General features: G+C 41.4%; 1 protein-coding gene across 2 annotated transcripts in view; it reads left to right on the top strand.

Moving 5' to 3' along the window:
• The window catches only part of Pou6f2 (POU class 6 homeobox 2), a 366558-nt gene that overhangs the window by 246290 nt on the left and 98546 nt on the right, over window positions 1-21722 (top strand). For both annotated transcript variants that reach the window (XM_021215891.2, XM_021215890.1), the window contains exon 4: window positions 8299-8693. In XM_021215891.2, coding sequence (XP_021071550.1) covers window positions 8299-8693 — 395 coding nt within the window. The remainder of the gene's footprint in view (window positions 1-8298; window positions 8694-21722) is intronic.

The following is a 21722-nucleotide window of genomic DNA, read 5'->3' as shown; positions in this document are numbered from 1 at the left end:
CTCCCCTCTCCTGTCTCCTCTCCTCTCCTCTCCTCTTCTTCTCTCCTCTTCTCTTCTCTCCTCCCTCCTGTCCCTGTCTGTCTGATCTGGACTCTTCCAGATGCCTCTGTCCTCATTTTCATATCTACAAAAACAAAAAACAAAAACAAAACTTTCCACACTATGGAGTGATCATTTTGGCAGTTTCTTTACTGCACCCCCGCCCCCTTAAATATAACTTCATGTCAGAAATCACTCATATACACCTGTGTGTCTTTGTAAGCTTTCTATTGTTCTAAGAAACATTATGGCCAGAAGCAATTGAGGATGAGGAAGGTTATCATGAAGGGAAGTTAGGGCAAAAATTCAAAGCTGGAACCTAGCAGAAACTGAAGCAGAAGTCATGGATGAATGTTGTTTACTGGCTTGCTCTTCATGGATTCCTCAGCCTGCTTTCTTACACTCTCCGGGACCATCTTTGTAGAGAGGCACTGACCCTTGTAAGCCGGGCCCCTCCTGTATCGATCATTACACAAGAAAATGCTCTACAGGCTTGCCCACAGACCAGTCTGAAGGAAGCATTTTCTCAACTGATGTTCTTCTTAACAGATAACACTAACTTATGTCATGTTGACCAAATCTGTCAGAACATCATGATACCTCTTTCAGAGCCTATGCCTCTCCACAGAGGCACAGTGTGTTCCTCTCTAAGCAGGTTGACCTCTCAGTGCTCTCAAGGAACAGACTAAAGACGTTTCCCAGTAAGACTTGAAGTCAAGCAAATGGAAGCAAATAGTCCCAAGCTCAGCCCTTTCCCAGGGACAACACTGTGGACTGCAGACCTTGAATCCATGAGGAGGGGACGAGGATGCAAGCTGTGTAGGCTGGTCCTAGGCATGTGAACACAGAGCTAAGGACATCCTTTTCTAAACAAAGTGAAGTAGATAAAGTTAGCTATTGTATTGGCTTTAAGCATGTAGCTCAGTAGCCTTCAGCACCTTACCAATATTGTCCAACCTTTACCATTATCTAGATCTAGAATTTTCTCATTGGCTCCAAATGAAATCCCACAGCCATTAGCAGTGGAATTAGCACTTCCCCTACTCCTGATCCTGCTATCTGCCCCTCTGCTTCCTGCGTGTATTCACCTCTCCAACCTATTTATTATTAGTGGATTCATACTGCAATGGCTCCTTTCAGTTACCACATTTTCAAGGTTGCTCACTTTTATTTTCTTCCTACAATAGGAATACTCCAAGAAATTAGGATAAGAGTGGGTTTGAAATATCATTACTCACCCTGCTTTTGGTGGGATCCTTAGTCAATTTTAAAAAGACCCATCAGCTTCCTTCCTTCTTAGCATGGATAGTCACCCTGTTTGGGTATTCTTTCTCTGTATACATTATTTTTAATAGAAAAGTATTTATAATATAAACTTCTTAAATCAGAAGCCAATAATTAATTGCACACATTAGCATAGCATAATGTTTAATGTTTGTCCTATTAGTACACATATGCTATTCCAGACACTAAATAATGTCACTATCACTTCTGGACAAACCTATCACACTGCTTGTCCCCTGAGAGCAAGATGTGGTTGCCCTTGCTGGGCACTGTCTCCTCCATTAAACAATAACCAGAACATAGCAAGGTCTCAGTAAATATTTGCTGAGTAAATGAATGCATGTAATGATGCAAAAATAGAGAAATAATAGTAAGTCATGATGTGTGCTACAGCAGGATTCCTGCCCTGCGGTCCTCTAACAATACACAGAGGGCTGAGTAATGACCCTCCATGGCCTCTGATTTCAGCACTGTTCTGAACAGAAGAGACTAACTGATAACAAGCAACAGCTTGCTATCCTACGTGCCTGTCCAGCTATTGCACATTTTCATTACTTGTTTGAGAGAGACAGAGACAGAAACACACATACATGGAGAGAGAGAGAGAGAGAGAGAGAGAGAGAGAGAGAGAGAGAGAGAGAGAGAGAGAGATTTAGTACAGACACCCAAATCTCCACTGAGAGATAAGGGGAAGCAGAGGACTCGTAGATTATAGCCAGAGGTCAGTGGAACAGTCAGAAGGAAGAACACGGAACACACCAGATAGAACTTGTGAATACTTCGTGAATTTGTTGGGGTTCTCTAAAGACAGAGAACTCATAGGATGAATTTATATTTTTAAATTAAATTCTTTAGATTGCCTTACACAATGTAGTTCGGGAAATTCACAGTGCTGTCTTGGTCCTGAGAGTCAGTAGCTGTTCCAGCTATAAGGCTAAATGCTTCAGAGCCTCAATATGATGGCCTGGAGAATTTCCGGAGAGTCATTCATCTTCAGTCTATGTTGAAGGCAAAAGAACTGAGTTCTGATGTCAGCAAAAGAATGTCTTGGCAACACTGGTGGCAGCAGTGACAGCAAGACCGAAAGTATAGACAAACTTGGTTTTCACCAGCAAAACTCAAAGACAAAAAGGCAAAAACTCCCCCACCCCTGGGGGAAGCTCCCTATGTGGCCACATTCAGGGTAGGTCTTCTCACACCCAGTAGTATAACCAAAAAAAAGTCCTCAGAGACTAATCTAATGGAGATAATCCCTCACAAGTGTTCCGTGAGGCTTATCCTAGATCCTGTCAAGTGGACAATATTAACTTCCACCTTGTTGTTGGAGAGTTTCCAGCCCTTGCATTTCTCTGGTCCATCCTGCATTTGTTTGCTTTGCTTCTAGTTGAGGAAATCCTGTTCTCTATATTCAGATACTACTCATCCTAGTATCTTGGTCCAACCAAGCTCTTACAGTCAGGTCCTGTCCTAAGGTTCTGTGCCTGTGTCCTGAAAACAGCTAGAAAAGTGTGTAAGAGCAGGGAAGTCACTCTCCAATAGCTGGCCTCTCACAAGAAACCTCAGACCCACCATTAGCAGGCAAGTCTAACCTGCAGCACAGAACACTGAGAATAGAGCCCAACAGAAAAATCATATCCTTATTTGTCTATATGTGATTTCTTCTTTTCTCTTCCCTTTCCTCTTCCTTTATTCTTCTATAACTGGGTTGAGGGATTCTCAAATGTAAACTTTGTAGATAATTCTATTTCCCAATGTCAGAAAGTTTGGGTTGCAGAGCTGTGGCTCAGGGCTGGCTCTTGGGCACAGATTGAAACCTGAAGGTTCAACTATTCCGTGGTTCCTGTGTCCTCTGAGTTCCAGGAGGGTCCCACTGGGCCAGGTATTGGAGCAGTAGTGATGGTCTCACATGTGATCTTAGGTGTGTCAGCACTCCTGGGAGACTAGCTCTCTCTGGGTGGAATTAGGTTGTAGAGAGTGGTGGCACAGGGTTAGTTGCAGGGTACACACAACCTTGAGCACTGGAGTCCTCAAAGCCCACCTACACAGTGACACACTTCCTCCAACAAAGTCACTTCTCCTAATAGTTCCACTTCCCATGGGCCAAGCATATTCAAACTAGCACATCCGAAGGAATCTGTACCCTGCTACACAGGCACCTCTAATTCATCACATTCCTATTCATGATAGCTAGAAAATGGAACCAGCCCAGATTTCCATCAATTGACAAGCAGATAATGAAACTGTACAAATACACAATGAAATTGTATTCAGTTACAAAGAAAAAAATAAATTATGAAAGTTGCAGGAAAAAATGAACAAAACTGAAGTATAAATACACTGACTGATAAGAGTAAACCCACTCAGAAGGAGAAATGACGCATATTTTCTCTGATATGTGGATCCTAGCTCTGACTCTTTAATCCTATGCCTTTCCCACAGGGGATCTTGGGAACCAAAGAAACCAAAACAAAGACAGTTGAGGAGGCGCACTTTAAGTCAAGAAAGACCATACCACATAGGTTAAATGATGGTGGTATACAGCATAGGGCATGTTTTTATTTCTCTGGGATCTCATGGATTATTTAAAGTGCAGGAACAATTAGCCTGTGTCCTAAATGTGAGGATTCAATGAACTATTGATCAAAAGTACTTTTAACTCCATCTACAATAAATGTGCATAGATTTCTCCATTATTTTGACTCTCTCGACAAAACAGTGTAACAATTAGCAATACAGTAATCATACCATGCTATTATAATATAAGTAATACAGAGGCCTTTTAATGTATGTGGGAGGACTTGCATAGGGAATATATAGTTGTAAATAGGAGATGTGAGCTCCTGTGAATTTGGGTATCCACAGAAGACCTGGAAACTAAACCAATCCCCAAGAACATGAAGGACAACTGTGGACTCTTTCACTTTCTACTCTGGACTTTTGAAACTGATCTCACATAGATCTCATCATATGCAATTTGCTGCTGATCACTCAGGTTGTGTGGTCCTATTGAAGTGTAAGGTTCACTATGGAAACCTTAACATTCAAAATGAGGAATTGTTTTTAATACATAGTTGAATTATAGAAACTGAACAAATAGCAAACTGCAGGATTCCTGGCTACTCCTTGGTCATATTAAATTATTTATTTTGAAAGTTTCATTTTTCCACAGCTCTCCATTCTCTAGGAAGTTGCGGGTTTGAGAGAATTTTGCTTTCCCTCTCCTTTTCAAAATCTTGATATGTTTTTATATTATGTGTTATTTCATAGCCTAAATTTCATATTTACTATTAGCCCTGTCCAGTGTACTGTAACCAGATATAGAAAATAAGTACCAGAGATAGTAAAGTCATGGCTGTTACACATCTGAGGTCAGTGTTGTCCCCCAGTACACCATATTATCTGTGGACATCATTTGTGTAGTTCATCTATGTCCTTAACCTTTCTCAGTTTTCTTATTTTTTTACTTTCTATGACCATATTTCACTTTGCTTTATAATACGAGATATCATGTTTCTGTAGCTCATATCATTAGATAGTTGATTTTGACATTTATTAGACATTCTATAGTATACTCTTACATATTTCTTCCTACCTTCTTTGTGCCCACCACATGTATGACCACATCTGACTTCGCATTACTGTGATGCTTCAGATACAACTCGGGTGCAATGGGGTTTTGCTTAGGTTGGTGCCTTTGCAGTCAAGTGGCTATTAGAGGAAATATCTGAGTAATGTGAGCGCATGAACACAAAGCCTTGAAGACACATCTGGGACCCTGTCTCATTAGTAGGTTAGGCTCTGTTGCACTTGTCTGCCGATACCTACCTGCCAATACTCCAAAGTCTTTCCAGTTTCTAAATGGTGATTTAGATTAATGCTTTTCTAATCCAAATGAAACCATGTGGTATTGAATGCAGCCATGAGAATAAGCACTGTTATAGGCCACACTGGAAAGAAGCCTATACACACATGGTCTGAATAGGGCAGGAGATGAGGTGCAGATTCCACTGTCTGTAACCACACCACAAAAGATGCCAAACCCCTCTTTTCTAGGGATCTCAGAATGCAAGAGACCTTGAGGGTCAGAGTTTAATTGGGATTCTTGATTTTCAATCAAATGTGATTTTGTATGATTAAAAAGAATGAGAGAAAAAAATAACAAAATAGGCTTTTGATATTCTGCCATGAGGACAATGACTGAGTCATTGATGAATCACATACAAGGCCCCAGGGCACAGAGGAAACAAGAATTGTTCTCTGAAATCTAACGTATGCCGAGGCTGATGGTAAGGATCATCTTCGTGTCTCAAGTTTAGGTGACTCAGAACCTCCTTGACTCCTAGTTTCAGCCAGTTAGTCTCAAAATTGCCCCCATAATTGTCACTCAGGTCATGATTTCTGGGTGTTTCTCCAGCTAGCCATTCCCTCTCCTTCTTCAACTTCCTTCTCTGAAACCTTCTTTCGATAGTCCCATGTAGTTCCAGGTTCACCTCCCCGACACCAGCTCGGAAAGGACTAAGTGAAGTCTAGAACTGGTGAGGTCCATAGTCTGCCTCTCCCTCCAGAAGGTCAGATGCCACTACTCCGGGAGGGTGAAGCCAAGTTTTGGACAAATGTGGTACTGTGTCCTCTACTTTCTGGGTGTCCAGATGCTGCTGCACCCCAGGCTAGATGGATGAAGCAGAGTCCAGAATGGACAGAATCAAGTCCCAGTGGGTGAGGAGAGAGAAGGCCTTCTCCAAGGATCTTAGTGTTATGGCTCTTTTAGGTGAAGATCTTCTCCAACAATCTTTAATGAAGCAGCTCTCTGAGATGATCTTAGCTTGTGTATATTTCTGTATTCAGGATGGACTTCAACAGGTATACCTTTTGCATGGTGAACCAAGAATTATATAATTTTGGGGTGAGAATATCCAGGGTAGAAAAAGGACATTGGCTGAAAGCTAAGAGACTGAGATGCCTCATTAGCATTAGGAGGAGGTGTTCCAGGTGCTGTGACCACATGGTTGGAGGTTGCTTTGGTTATATGTTCCAAGGCAGACATAGAAGCAGGGAGGGATATAGTTCCACTCCTGCTAGTCTCAGGATGAGATTCTAAACCTCAGGTTTTGAGATTTCCAGGGTTTGAACATGCTCTACTTACCAGTTCTATGCCAGTTCCTCTGGCGGCACAGGTCACATGCCGTACAGGGCCACATCCACCATGGTTCTTGTCCTCAACCCCCTCCCCGGGCTGACCTAGCTCTCTTTGTCAGGTTCACACCATCTATCATTTAATTAATTAATAATTATGAATCTAGCTGATACTTCTGCTAGGGTTCTGTAATAATTACCTCCAAATGGCATTTTTATGGATTAATATTATGTCCTTAAAGACACTGTAAGCTTCTAGAAGGTAAAACTCTGTCTCCTTAAATTCTATATCCTGTCTGCCATTCTACCATTATCTATGTGGCATTTAATGCCTCTTATAAAATGACTCTTTACAAAAGCAGACATTACTTAATGTCCCTGCTGGCTACACTCAATATGCATGCATTTTCAGGTATAACTGTTGTATGGAGGCATGTATATTCTATAACAGTTCATATTAGGTATTTTTCTAGATTTAAAAACTGAGGTTGCCTTAGCTAATGAACATCTGAGAAGCAATGTTGCTTGTTCAGTGCAGAGATAGCTTTCCACAGACACACAACTCAAGGAAACCTTAAAGGTTAATTTCTTCTCTTAGCTCTTTGAGATGCTGAAGCACCTAAACCAACTCACAGCCACCACACACAATCCTTTCCATTTAAGAACTTTGTCTGGTTGGTGGTTCAGTCTCTGGGTGCCCCTAAGGGTCCAGGTTAGTTGACTCTGTTGGTCTTCCTGTGGAATCCTATCTCTTCCAGGTCCTTCAATCCTTCTGCTTCTTCCACAAGATTCCCTGATTTAGCAGTGGGTCTCTGCATATATTTCTGTCAGCTGCTGGGTGGAGCCTCACAGAGGACAGTTATGTTAGGTCCATTACAGAGTATCATTAATAGTGTCAGGGATGGGTTCTTGCCCATGGAATGGATCTCAGGTTGGGCCAGTCATTGGTTGGCCATCCCATTAGTCTCTGATCCAATTTTGTCCTTACACTCTGGGACTCTCAGAGACTGAACCACCAACAATCAAAGAACATACAAGGACTGGACCTAGCCCACCCCCACATTACATATGTACAGACATATGTAATGTACATACATTGTGAGGTGCCAGGGAGGGTTGGTACCTGGGAGGGAGCCTCCCCCTTCTCAGAAGTGAAGTAAATGAGGGATGAGGAGGCTACATCAAGATATGAAGTGCTTAAATTAATTAATTGATGGGGGAAAACCTTTGTCTGATCAGCAAAATTAAAAAAAAAAAAATGGAATCATACAAAGTCCTTTTACTCCGAAAAGTCTGTACTCGTTTTAAAGCAGAACACCGTTAAACCAGGATGTCTGAGCAAATGGGTGGAGGTCTGAAGTAACGAGTGAAAGTGATGCCACTAATGGCTCTGACGGTGGATGGAAAGAAGATTGCTAACAATTTAGTGTTCTGTTCGTAACTCCAGTCAAGCATTTACCAAAAGAATTAAACGGGTTGAACTTTGGAAATCTAAATCAAATCTTGAAAGCATGAGTATATTTTGCAGATGGAAAAGAAGAGAAAGCGGGAGAAAGTACTTAAAACCCATCTCCATCTTTGGTACATCTCTTTAATGCAGTGCTTTTAAGCGATGCTCAGAGCTTTGAGAATATCTGCTGTGTTACACGCTGGTCCGAAGCTGTAAACCTTTTCACAAGAAATGATTTTGTTTCTCCCAGAGTCCCACAGTCCTCTGCCATGGCCAAGGAGCTTCAAGGAGAGAGGGCAACACTCTGTTAAGGTGGACCTTTGTCAGTGTGCACAGGACACATGGTAACTGCTGCTTGTCTCACACCATCCTTCCTTCCTGTCTTCCTGCAGCTACCTCATCCCTGAACTCCCAGCTGCAACAGCTCCAGCAACTCCAGCTCCAACAGCAACAACAACAACAACAGCAGCAGCAGCAACAACAACCACCTCCTCCACCAACCAGCCAGCACCCACAGCCCGCCTCACAGGCGCCCCCACAGACTCAGCCGCTGCCGCAGTCCCAACCCACCCCACCTCACCAGCCACCACCCGCCTCCCAGCAGTTGCCGGCTCCCCCAGCTCAGCTGGGGCAGGCTACTCAGCCTCAACAGCATCAACCTCACTCCCACACCCAGAACCAGAACCAGCCATCTCCAACCCAGCAGAGCTCAAGCCCCCCTCAGAAACCCAGCCCATCTCCGGGACATAGCCTTCCATCACCGCTCACACCGCCTAACCCTCTACAGGTATGCTTGCCATCCTCCCCCCAACCCCCCAGCGTGTGGACTTTCCCAAGGTGTTGTACAGTCCCCACAGGCAGAAGGCCAGCAAGACATAGCATCCCGTTCTGCGGTGTCCAGTTCAAATTGATCTCCCAGACTTAGAGAAGAGGAAGCAATTGGCAGGCAGCTGGGGATACATGTAAAGGAGACAAATAGAAGCCCATTGATGCTGCCCTCCGAAGGATAAATGTTATGTCTTTCTCTCGGTGAGAGGACAGCACTGTAAGTGCACTTGTAGCCTGTAATAACTCCATTTTATGATACTTTTTGAAGGCAGCAAAGATAGCATCCAATTAAAATTATTACTAGCACAGTTTTGTAGCCCCGTGGAGAACTGCATCTACTGTCCAAGAAGCTTGGTGGTTATTTCTCTATATTATGAATACAACAGTGTCTTACCTTCAGTACTTTCTGCTCTTTTGTTTTTATTTTTCTAAAAAAAACTCTCTGGGGTTAGGAAGGCAAAGAAATTGAGCCCCAGTCTTGTGTCCCAGATTCCATTCATTACACCACAGATTGACAAATATTCTAAACTCATCCCGGAGCCTCAAAAAAATATGCATCTTGATACAAGATAAAGCAGCTATATATTTACTTTATTACTGTGAGACTGAAGAAATAAAAAATAGGTACTTTAGGCTAATAATGAAAGCTTATCTTTAGTCTACGATCATTGAGAGGAATGACGAGAAACATTCAGAGATAAATAACTTTAACCTCCTAATGGCATCCTTTAGAACAGATTAGCTTCAAACAGAATGACTGCGGTGCCAGCACAGAAGGTACAGAGAGTCTTGTTTTCCGAATCACATGAGACACGTTTCTCAGTGAGACTGAAAATGGAGCGTATCCCTAGGCACAATGACAACCAACTAAGCAGTTAACGCACTCACTTCGAATGCTGGAATGATTAGCCAGCCAGCTTCCTCACAGGTGGGCCTTGATTCAGGCTCCCCAACACAAGGGTGACACTAGTGATGGCATCTGTGGCTGCTAAACAGGAAAAGACACGAGAGCAAACAGATGAGCACAGAGATAAAAGGCAGGTAGGTTAGGAACCTATTCTATATCATGTCCGTTGCTTTGTCTCCCTGAACTTGCTTTCTAAAAGTAATCCAAAGTTTTTATGTACCAATATTTGATTCCTGGACAAGTGGTTAAAGGTAACTTTCACCCCAAGAACATGCCTAAGACAGAGCTAAAAAGTATTTTATATATATATATATATATATATATATATATATATATAACAAGGACAAGACAACCTAACAATTTTGACATACTAAAATAAACACAAGCTAAAAACTGTCTTTCTCGGACACCTGACATCTGATGGGAGAGTAAATCTAAGCAAAGGCACTGTTCAAGCAACCCTAGCATCATCAGTATCTAAAATGCATTTCTGTCATTCCGGGGGGAGGGGGTGAGCTATGCTTTCTAAGAAGAGATAACATAGATGTGATACCAAGTGATTCAGTGACTTTCATACTCTACGAGCGCACAGTGTCTGAGAGAATCCACTTGTTTTATTTTGACTCACAGTTTTGGAGAGTTACAGTCCATCATAGCAGAGAGGGCATCAGAGAGTGGGTTGGTTTCTAACAACAGTATGAGGCAGGGCCTCTTCACAGTAGTGAAACAAGAAACAGAAACCGAAGCAGGAACGAGAGATTGACTTTAGCAGGCCTATCCTCAGGGATGGATTTCCACCAGACAGGCAGAACTTCCTGCATGTTCTCCATCTTCCTCCGACAGCCCCACCAACTGGGGAGTAAACTTCAAACAGAACCTGCGGGGGATGCTTTAGATCCAAATCATGACAATATGTGGTTAAGCATTCCTACACTGCCCTCACCAAGACACCAAAATAGGTTAAATTACAAAAAAAAAAAAAAAAAAAAAAAAAAAAAAAAAAAAAAAGAAAAGATCACCCTGCCTTGATAGACAGCATGACTTTCATCTNTTAAGCATTCCTACACTGCCCTCACCAAGACACCGATAGCAGTTAAAATACAAAAAAAGAAAATAAAAAAAAAAAAAAAAAAAAAAAAAAAAAAAGTTCACCCTGCCTTGATAGACAGCATGACTTTCATCTATTCAAGCTGTTGATTGTAATCTGGAATTGTTGCCCAGTTAGTGAAGGCTAGCTTGGAACTATGCAGACATCAGTCTTCACTGAACATTAACAACATCTAAAGACTTCTGAGCTCCTCCCAGAAACTACTAAAGAATCCCAAACTGCTTTGTCTCATTTTTTTTTCAGCAAAGGAATGCTCAAAGCCACACTTTGTTTCTTTATAGTCCTAAAAAAAATATTCTAATTTTTCAACATTGGGAGTTGGCTTCTAAACTTAATATATTTGTGGTATTTATGTAGAAAGTAGAGATAACACTAATACTCAGGGACCTGAATTGGTGACCACCAAAGGTGTGCCTTGTACAAAGTTTAAAAACATTTTTGAATTGATGCAAAATTAAACTCAAATAAGTTTCTGTCAACAAGCAGAAAGCAGAAAGCACTCTTGTAGGCAGGCCCAGTTTAAAAGAAAGGAACAATTTCATGGTCTCAACTTGTTCTCCCCAACACTAGCTGCAGGGCTTTTGAGCTTGTGGAACACGGAAGGTTTGAACTTTTTACAAAGAAACCCATTTAAAATCACTGCACAGACATTTAATTCTCAGAGGTAATGATCTTTATGAGGCAGAATGAAGTGTTTTGTCTGAAAATTATTCAGGGAATAAAGATCAACTAAATTCGTATGTGAGAACTTTAAGTTCATTTTTATGATTCTCCACTTTCGTGTGGGCTTTATTTTTTTTACATCATCCAGAGACAGGATTTTAGAAGTGCAACAACATAGATTATTAGGGAAAGCTAGCACATTGGAATCCTTTTTTGTTTTATATTTGGCTCAAAAAAACTTGAAGGATAAGAATGCTGTATAGAAGATGTCTTAAGAAAAAGTCCAAAATGAAAGCAGGCTGTGACAGTATATTTGGATGACGTCATTTCTCAAAAATGAAGAAAAACATGAGTCGTGCTGGCAGATAGCAACACCTAGACGAAACATCTCCAAATAGCTCCTGTTAGGTGTTTCTGTAAATTGCAGCATAATTTTATTTCATGTTTCTACTCAATTCCATGAAATGGATTGCATTTACAAAACCAGATTGTTGTTTTAAGGCAGAGAAGACTCTGAAGTGTTACCCCTTTAGAACAGCTTGGGTAAGAGAGGAATTTTGTTCATTAATTTTGATCACTTGAGCCAAAGGAGCACAGGTCTAGAGTGGATAGCAAAAGCTGAACCCTGCCGAGCTGTGTTTAGATTCTCCACTGATACCCAAAACCTGCCCACTCACAACTTCCTTCAGTCCCTGGAGGCTGAGGAGATAAGTTCTAAACAGAAGAAGAAAGTGCACCGGTCCCCAGGAGCCAGGCAGTCAAGGCACACAGGCAGGTGCAAGTGAATGCACAAAATGAGTTTCTGTAAAGGGTGCATGGGACAGAAAAGCTCATCGGGGAGCTAAAGCATCCTTGGGGTCAAGGATGGACTTTCAGTCCATGCACCTTCATTTGCTGTAACCCACCTGCAACAGAATAAGCAAGGATCTGAAACAATAAGTAGAAGTAGCCTTTTAGATTGGGAGGACTTAAAGTAATTGTTCCTGGTAGAAAAAAAAAAAAAAACTCAAAATTTTAGGTCAATGTTAGTCTAATCTGGCAGAGATCCTATGATCATGTGAATGGTGAGGTTCTTCCCTTCCAGCTCTTTGAGATTGCATTTCGTGAGGGTACTCATCAGAATTTTACATGCACTGGAAGCATCACAGGCACATTGCCTATGTCCTAACGAGCCCCTCCTAAAGGGTCTGACAGCACCTGGCTGGAGTTCATTGGTCGTACCAGAAAGTGAATAGCTTCTTTCTTATTCTAGCCCCACCTCCAACTCGTTTCTGGCTTTTGACAAGTTATTGCAACTCTCTGGGTGTCAGTTTCTCTCACCTGGCATCTCTAAGAGTGTTCTCAGTCCTGTGCATGTATGTTCCAAATGTTGATAGAAGTCTGGGATTTTACTGGCTGCTGAAAACCTTATTTTCAGATTTTGAGTATTCTTCAAGGTCAGGTGAATTTCTTCCCACTCAGCTGGATAGCAGAGTTGTAGGAGAGTGGAAAGCAAACATAAGTGGGGTAATGATAGCAGAAGAAGGTTTTATCTTAGCCAGAGAGCCCAAATTAAAGTCAAGTTTTCATCCGCAGAGAGTCACCGCTGTAAGCTCTCATCCCAGATTGTCTTGCCACACCTGTGCATTAGAGAAGCTTAAGGAACCAAACGCTGCATTTAACCTTGGCCTTCTGAATGCCATCTTGCTTGGCAGGAAGCAGGATAATCTTTGCCTTTTCTTGTTTTACCGAATGCACATTTTAATAAGCAACAGAGGAACTGAGAAAGGGGGAAGACAGAGAGATGGAGGGAGGGAAGGAAAGAGAGAGAGAGAGAGAGAGAGAGAGAGAGAGAGAGAGAGAGAGAGAGAAACAATAGGAACAGGAGCAAGAAACTATGTGTGCTTGTATGTGGAATGTGGAATGAGGGGCCTGGCAGGTGCTTGGAAAATGGAGAAGATGCATTTTTACCTGGAAGTATTTGCTGATCTATAGGACTAGTAGCAGCTCAGAAATGAAACTGAATCGGAATCCTACCTCTGTTACACTGAGGCAAGGCCTTTTGACCTTCTCGACAATAGTTTCCCATTGACACACTTGGTACTGTAGCCAATGTAGATATGCAATAGGTAAGTGGTGTCATACCCCTTTTGAAAAATTAAGTCCAAATCTTCAGAAGTAGTAACTTCCATTATTTTTAAAGTAAATGTTCTCCAACCATGAGTCCTTCTCCTCTGTAAAAACAGCCTGGGGTTTTTGAAGCCACACTCCCTCTCCCTTCAACAATTGCTCAGTTTAGCACAAGGCTCCTGGTTGTAGGAATTTTTTTCCATTCATAAAATTTAATCTCTCGGAAGCCCTTTCAGTTTCTTTTGAGGTTTACCTTAGAAATCAGTAGCACTGTGTGGTGTCAGTGGCCCACACTACATGCCTATGCACAGTTTCCTTTGGCCATTACCAGTTCTGATAGAACAGAGACATCTCTGCATTCACACAGGGCCAAGCCACTTGCAGAAGTAAGACTAAGCTAAAACTATGAGTTTCTTATCTCAGATGCAGAACTTAAAAGCACCTTCCCCAAAACACAGTAATTGAAAACAAAGATAATATTCTAATACAGTGTTTTGAAAATTCAAATGGCAAAAAGCCATCATCGATAAAATTTCAGGTTTTAAGCTCGAAGGCCAGGTTGAGTTATAATCAATTCTAAAACACAAGGAATACTGACACAGGGGCCTAAACCCAAGACTTTCCAGGCTTTTCTTTTCATGGTTAAAATGTTGCAGTAAGTTGCTCTGTGTCTTGACCCTCAGTGCAGTGCATATGCCCAGTGCTTCCTCATTCGTTTCTCCTGTGCCTCTTGCACTCAGGTGAATTAATGATGTAGCCAGCAAGCGTCCTCCCTGGCCAACCGCATCCCACCTGTTGTAAGTGTTGGTATGACTTATACATCCTACCTTCTAGATGAACTGGAAAATGCACCAAATTTTGCACAGCAGGAAAACAAGGGCATGTTGGCTAATAATTAGAGAAAGATAGAGGCTTGCAAATCTATATTCCTTATTACAAACGACTAATGAGCCCATCTTTTGTAATTGAAGTATTATGACAATCAAATAACTCTTATGGGTGACTGGTTTACGATTTTCTGAAATCAAGTAAAGTTGGTAAAAAATGATAGTTTTTGTCACTCGCAGCCATCCAGCCATGAGGACATCTGGAAAACGAGTTGGCAAGGACTGGGAAATATTTCCTCTTGTCTAAAGAGCCAAAGAAAACTTGATTATCATGGATGAGAAATCCAGCCAAATTCAGAGATTTACTGTGAAGATTAGGTACCACACACTAATAGAGATGTTTTGTATGCTATAAATTTGTTGAATGGGCCTTCATTAGCCTAAAGTTGTGAAAGAGTAAGGCTTTATTTCTGCCCACACCACCATCCACAAGACTGAGCACTTTATTCACGATTCACCCATTCAGCAAGAGGCCTGGTGGGAAATGGGAATCCCTTTTACCCATCTGTATTAAGCACTGAATAAGATAAGCAAAATATATTTACCCATATACTCTGCAAAGGACAATTTTTCCTTTTATGAAAGAAAGAAAATCTCCTTTAACAAAACCCTCAGTTCAACATTACTGACATTTCAAAGAATTTATTACAAGCATTTGAGATCCAGGAGGAACAACGAAGTTTATATTGCTTTGAGAGTGGCAGGAGGAGAAATTAGTTTACCAAGAATATACTTATACACTGCAGTGATTCTTTGTCATTGTTTAGATTTACCATTCCAGCATATTGCTCTGTCGATTAGTCAGATTGTGTGGAAGGGGTTTAACAAAGGAGGCAGCATGCCCTCACTACCGACTATGGAAACTCACATCAAATAGTGATAGATGGAAAGATGCTCAAGGTAGAGTGGGGGTGGTGGGGAAATTATTGCAGCATTTGAGCATGCTAAGTTCTAAGTTGTCACATAAAGCAGAACCACTGTGATCATGTCATTGGAGTAGATCCATGAGTACAGCACAGAGCCTGACACTACACATACCTTCTAGTCCCAGCACAGTCTCCTAGACAGTAGCTGGAGAACTAATCCTAAAATATGACCCAGAATGCTTTGGGAACCCTTTTAACTTTACGTTCATAAATGTATCATCCGGCTAACACTTTGCTCTGAACAAGCAAAACTTAGCATTTATGTGAACTCAATATAATATTCCAGTACTTTAACACTGTGTTATTCTTTATGTTTTAGCCTCATTTCCCACAACTTTGAAGTAAATTTTCCATGGGCTTTAAAATTGACTCCCAAATCATAGACTCAAAAGTGAATATTCTCTAGGTTGTAAAAAATAAAGTACTTTTATCAGTCTCTGCAAACATTTGGCAAGCACAAGTGCTGTACATTACAACCCCGCAAAGGAGCTGCAGATCAGAGCAGGTGGGATTTTAGAGAGAAAGTGTCTTTTAGAAGCAGACATTGCTAGATCAAAAACTGACACTGATGAGCACTTGCATCAAGATGGCACATCTTTCAGAGCCTCAGTTTCCTCTATAACTGGTGGATGGGGGAGGGGATTAAATGACGTGGCTTGTATGAGAGCAACTAATATGATTCCACAGACTAGAACTAGGGCTCGGTGGAGATTTTTCCTTCATTGACTGTAACTGTTTTAAACTAAGGAAGAATATGAGACCAACAGATGCTTTTGAACAAAAGCAAACAATTAACTTTGGGCTATAACCATTCGTGCATACACAGTAATTATACCTGTGCTTTGTCTGGTGAAACTGAGTCAGAAAGGTGAGGCTACTCTTGGAAGAGGACCTTTAACGAGGGCTGTTGAGAAGCTCCAAAGGATGTGAGCTAGAAAGAAAGCAGATGCATGCACTTAATCCCAATGTTGATTAACCATCTAATTTGAAAGACTTAAACTGGCAGAATCTCATTTTACAGTTGATGCGCTTAAGAACCCAAATAAGTTAACCTACAGTGTTAATCCTGAGATTCACTGGAGAAAAAGAAATTCCACCATTTGGGATCAAATATGAAGCAAGATTTATTAAATATTAAATACTGACCAAGAGATGAACTTTGGTCAGGACCAATCCCTGGAATATCCCAGCTGAGTGGCTCAGAAACCTGTGTGGTTTTTATGGACAAAAACTTTTAGGCCACCATACTTTTCCATGAAGTTTAATTTTCCAAAGACTACGGCTCCCAGCCTTCTGTGAAATTACCTGATCCTTGGGCAGAGAAGGGCTTACAGGTTCATTTTGGGTATGACACTAGTTTACCAACGTCGTTTCTATCATGTATGCAAAGGGGGAACACTTTTTTAATTATTACACTTATTTGCTTATTACAGGTATGTGTGTGCACGCGTGCATGTGCAACTGTGCACGTGCATATGTGTCTGTGTGCTTGTGTTCAATTCACATAGGCAAACTAGAGGACAATTTTAAGGTGTTGGTTCTTTCCTTCAATCACGTGTGTCCTGGGGATTGAACTCAGGTTGTCATGTCCAGCAGCAAATGCCTTCACTGGCTGAGCCATCTTACCAGCCCAAAGACTCTAAAGAATGTCAGTGCTTCTGCTAGTGTTAGGATCTTGGGCAAGCTACCTGATCCCTTTAGGACTTACCTGCTGTGTACTTCATGAAAAGTTTATATGGGATAATGTTTTAAACATTTCCAGACCCACATTCTATTCATGAAATAAATAACATGGTTTGATGGCAAGAAAAAAAAAACCACACATTTATACCGTAACTCATAAACTATATGCAATATTTAGGAAATAATTCTTATATTGGGCTAATATTTATAACATGTAGAAATTTACAATGCATACTTTTATATTCATTAGTTTATTTAGTCATGACCTCATGTTCCAATGCCCTAGCCATTTATTAAATAAAATTTCTGTATTATCTTACAGAATTAACTTTATTCTCACATTTTCTACGCAACCCAAAATAAACTAAAATTATCTCCAGATGCAAAAAGCTTGAGTCTCAGAAACGCTGAGGCAGCTCCCTAAGCATCCGTATTAGCTGATTCTGTACCCCAGAGCAGGTCTGACTGCAAATTGCCATCAGTCATAGTTTTCTGCCTCTGCACTGCCTATTTTGGTTATGGGTTAACTGTGTATCTTCATGGTCTTCCTCTTCCTTCATCCTCCACTGTTAAGATCTAAATATTGGGCCTATAAGTACAGGAAACAAGGTCAAAGAGGATGGGAATACCATCTTCAGAGTATCTGTGACCTCCCACAGCAAAGGTCAAGTTGCCTCTGAGTGTCTGTATAGTGAAAAAGACAATTCTCCTACCCTTGGCCACTCAGTGGGGCTCTCTGTGAGGCCACGGAAGAATGAATCATGGAGGGAGTATTTGCCATATGTCTGCTACTGGCTCTGCTGGGTCTCAGAGCTAGTGTCTATGTCTGAAAGCCCAGTTGGGTTCCGATCAATGCAACATTCCCAGTCCAGCACATTTTGTCTGAACTACAGTTTGACAGTGATTTTCCAGAACCACTTAGCTTTCTATAACAAGAAATGTTTAACTGTCATAAAAAAGAAAAAAAAAAAAGTAAATTTAGGAATCCCTTCGTTTTCTCAGTTGGACTCCTCTTCCTTCGTTTTCTCAGTTGGAGTCTTCTCTCCGGACTTGAGCCTCTGTCCTTGCATTGTCAGATAGTACAGGGCACTCAGAGCTTCAAAACTGAATAAAAGATTTTAAGAGTTTCAGATTAGAAAGTGTTAGAAGAGAAATCCCTCATGCTTCTCCCAGGAAAGCTCTCCAGGCCCTGATCTGTAAGGCTTACAAGGTTAAATCTTCTTTAATTAGGGGAAAATATCTTTGTATTCCTGCCTGTGGTCAAAAAAGGTAACACTCCTTGCAAACTGCCACATGCAGTACTGTACATCCAAAAGGAGTTGTCCACCTAGGGCTAAACCCAAGTGATCCTAGGAACCAACCTGAAGAGGCAGGAAGTCAATGAAAGCAGAGACCAGAGACAGCGCTTTTGAGTTGCTAACATTGTTAAGAATTGCATGGAACCCATTCGAAATGTCTTCAAAACACAATAAACACACCACCCTTCCACCAGCCTCCTTCCATGAGTTTCTTCTTACCAGAAAAGAAGACTATAATCAGACCTAAGCCAGAACCTTGCAAGCCTATCTACTACTATCCTCTCAACTTATCTAACTCAGGCTACGCGGACCCATAATCCTAACTTTGTCCCCAGTTCTTTTTATTTTTTAAAAAGGAAATAGCAAATCTCATTGGCCAGTTTTCAGCATTTGCTGTACATTAGGAGCAGGGAGGTTTTTGAACACTGGTATGTAAGATCCACCTGGAGCAGTGATTCTCAACCTGTGGGTCAAGACCCTGGAGGTTATGATTAGGAATGACATAATTTTATGGTTGGGTGTCACTGCAACATAAGGAACTGTATAAAAGGGTCACAGCATTTGAAAGGTCGAGAATCAATGACCTCCAGGATCTAAGTGAAGCTGGGCATCAACCGCTCTTAAATTCTCAAGAAGCTTCCAACATGAGGAGAAGGTAAACAACCATCTACGGTCTTAATAACAGAGACCAAATTATCCGGTTTTAAGAGAGTGATCAAAATGCTTTTTGTCAAAATGTTGGCTACAGGGGTTGTCCCTTGATACTTTTCAGATAGAGAGATCTTGATTTCCAGAAAGAACGAGCCAGTGTTGGTTCCAATGTCTACCTACCCAGATGCACACTGTACCTGAGAATCTCTGCCTTATCATCTACTCAACCCTGTCCCAAACTCTGCATGGCTAATAGCCCCGTATCTTTAGGGGGAAAGAATCTTAGTGATTTATATATGACCCTAAAATATTATAAAGAAAATAAATAATCCTTTTGCACTACTGAGCACACTCTCTGAGAACTGAGAGTATCAGGTGGCCATCTGCTGCTAAATGTTGTCCCTTTCTAGCTAAGGGCTTCTTAAACTTTTCAGCTTGATGTCCTCTTTGGCCTGAAGAAGTTTTATATAATCCTAGGTATGTATAAAACATTTAGTGATAATAAATCATAAAGAAATTTCTTTTTAAGCAAAGTTGATACGCATATGATTTTACAACTTATAAAGGACAAAATAAATTTTTTGGTACTAATGACAGATGTGCATGATCACTTGTTTGTTTGTGTATTTGATGATTGAGATGGGGTTTCTCTGTGTGTCCCTGGCAGTCCAAGGACTTTCTGTAGACTAGACTGGCCTTGAATGCAAAGGTCTATCTGCCTCTGCCTATCAAAGGCAGGGATTAAAATGCATGCCTGGTCAAACTAAAAGCAAATTCCAGTAGAAGTAAATATTGTCTGACATTCCGGTCTCAGTTTAGCCTCCTGAGTTCCTAAAGACTTGGGTGGTCTTGCTTCTCTAGTCCTGCCAGCTACAGCACACACGNCTTGTCTTGGAGGTCTGGACAGGTTCCACTTCACACCTGCCACTATCCTTGATGGCAATCCCACACTTCGATGTCTCTAATATCCTGCAGTTTCCATGGCAGCTGGAGCTTCACTTTCACNAGTGACCTCTCAGGGCCTCTCTGAAGGGACTTCAGCACTGTCATAGAGCCTTAGCTGTTCTCAGGACCCTTCCATGCCTTCAAAATCAGTATCTTTCCAGGGACTTACAAAAAGATAAATTCAGCTTCCAGCCTGAGGTACAGCTGGGCTGACCTGAGGAAACACTCCATTACTGACCCCAATGAAGCATGGGTATTTTCACCTCAATTACAATGATCTTTNATTAATCACAGCCAATTTCTAGCCTTAGGGACCAAGATCTATTTAACAGTAAAATAGTGGAGCTCATGGTTCNAGTGGTTTAGAGTTCATGACCATCAGAGTGGGGAGCATGGCAGCAGGTAGGCAGCCAAGGATCTGGAGCAGCAACCAAGAGTTCACATCTTCATCCACAAGTCCAAGGCAGAGAGAAATAGCATGGGCTTTTCCAGTGTCAAAGCCCACACCAGTAATATACCTCCTCAGACAAGCCTATACCTTTAATCCTTTCCAAGAAGTTCCACCAACTAGGGACCAAACATTCAACTATGGGGTCATTCTCATTCACAGCACCACAAGCACAGATTCTTGATTCAAGTATACAATAGGAGCAGTCCTGATACAGCATTTCCCTCTGAAAGTTCAGAAGCCAGGCATCGTTTTCTTCCAAGCTACCACAATGGTATCCTAATAAGCTCTGAACAGTCAAAGGCTTTTCCAGCCATAGTTCTTCAGTCTACTTAATTTCTACAATTCTCTCCCAAATTACCAAGGTCAAGTCAACCACTGCACAACCCATAGTTTCTGTTCTAATTTGCCTTTTGTTGCTCTGATAAACCCAATAACCAAGAGCAACTTGGGGAGAAAAATGTTTTTTTTTTCATCTTACAGATGATGTCTGTTATCCAGGAAGGCCAAGCCAGGAACACAAGGCAGGGGCTTTGCTGCAGAAGCCACAGAGAAACATTTGCTTGCTGACTTGCTGTCATGGTCTACTGCTCCTGCTCAGCCAGCTTTCTTATAAATCCCTGACCATCTGCTCAGGGGTGGTACTGCCTCCCAGGGACTGTGCCCCTCTACAATTAGTATCAAGAAAATTCCCCCACAGACATGCCCACAGGACAGTCTAATGGAAACAAGACATAAGTTGTTGCTCCTTCTTCCCAGGTCTGTCAAGTTTACAACTATGATTGGTCCTTACAATCATTAAATGAAATTTGGCTTGGAACTAGGACAGAATTTCTAACAATTTCTGAAATAGTTCTAAACATAGTTCTGCAATTTTGTATTTCACATATGTGTAAAGTGATATTCTCAGTACTGATGATCATAAAATCAAAATATTGACGGGCTGAAAACTGTTGAAGATGCTCTGTATCCTGCAACATCACTCTTGGGACTAGTAAGGGTACTTGCAAGCAAGGCTGACAGAGTCTGACCCTCAGAACCCACATGCTACAAATAATCTGATTTTCACATGTGCATTATGCTATATGAACACACACACTAAATGTAAAAAAAAAAAAGCCTTTGGCTGGGCAATGGTGGCACATGCCTTTAATCCCAGCACTTGGGAGGCAGAGCCAGGCAGATTTCTGAGTTCCAGGACAGCCGGGGCTACACAGAGAAACCCTGTCTTGAATAACCAAAAATAAATAAATAAATAAATAAATAAATAAATAAATAAAGCCTTTGACTGTTCAGAGATTAATAAGATATCATTGTGGGAATTTGGAAGAAAAGGTTGTTGAAACAAATGCAGAGAGTCAAA

This window comes from Mus pahari, chromosome 16 (genome assembly GCF_900095145.1).
Source record: "Mus pahari chromosome 16, PAHARI_EIJ_v1.1, whole genome shotgun sequence".
Taxonomy (NCBI): Eukaryota; Metazoa; Chordata; class Mammalia; order Rodentia; family Muridae; genus Mus; species Mus pahari.
Note: the sequence above shows the minus strand (reverse complement) of the source record. Positions and strands in the feature narration are given on the sequence as shown.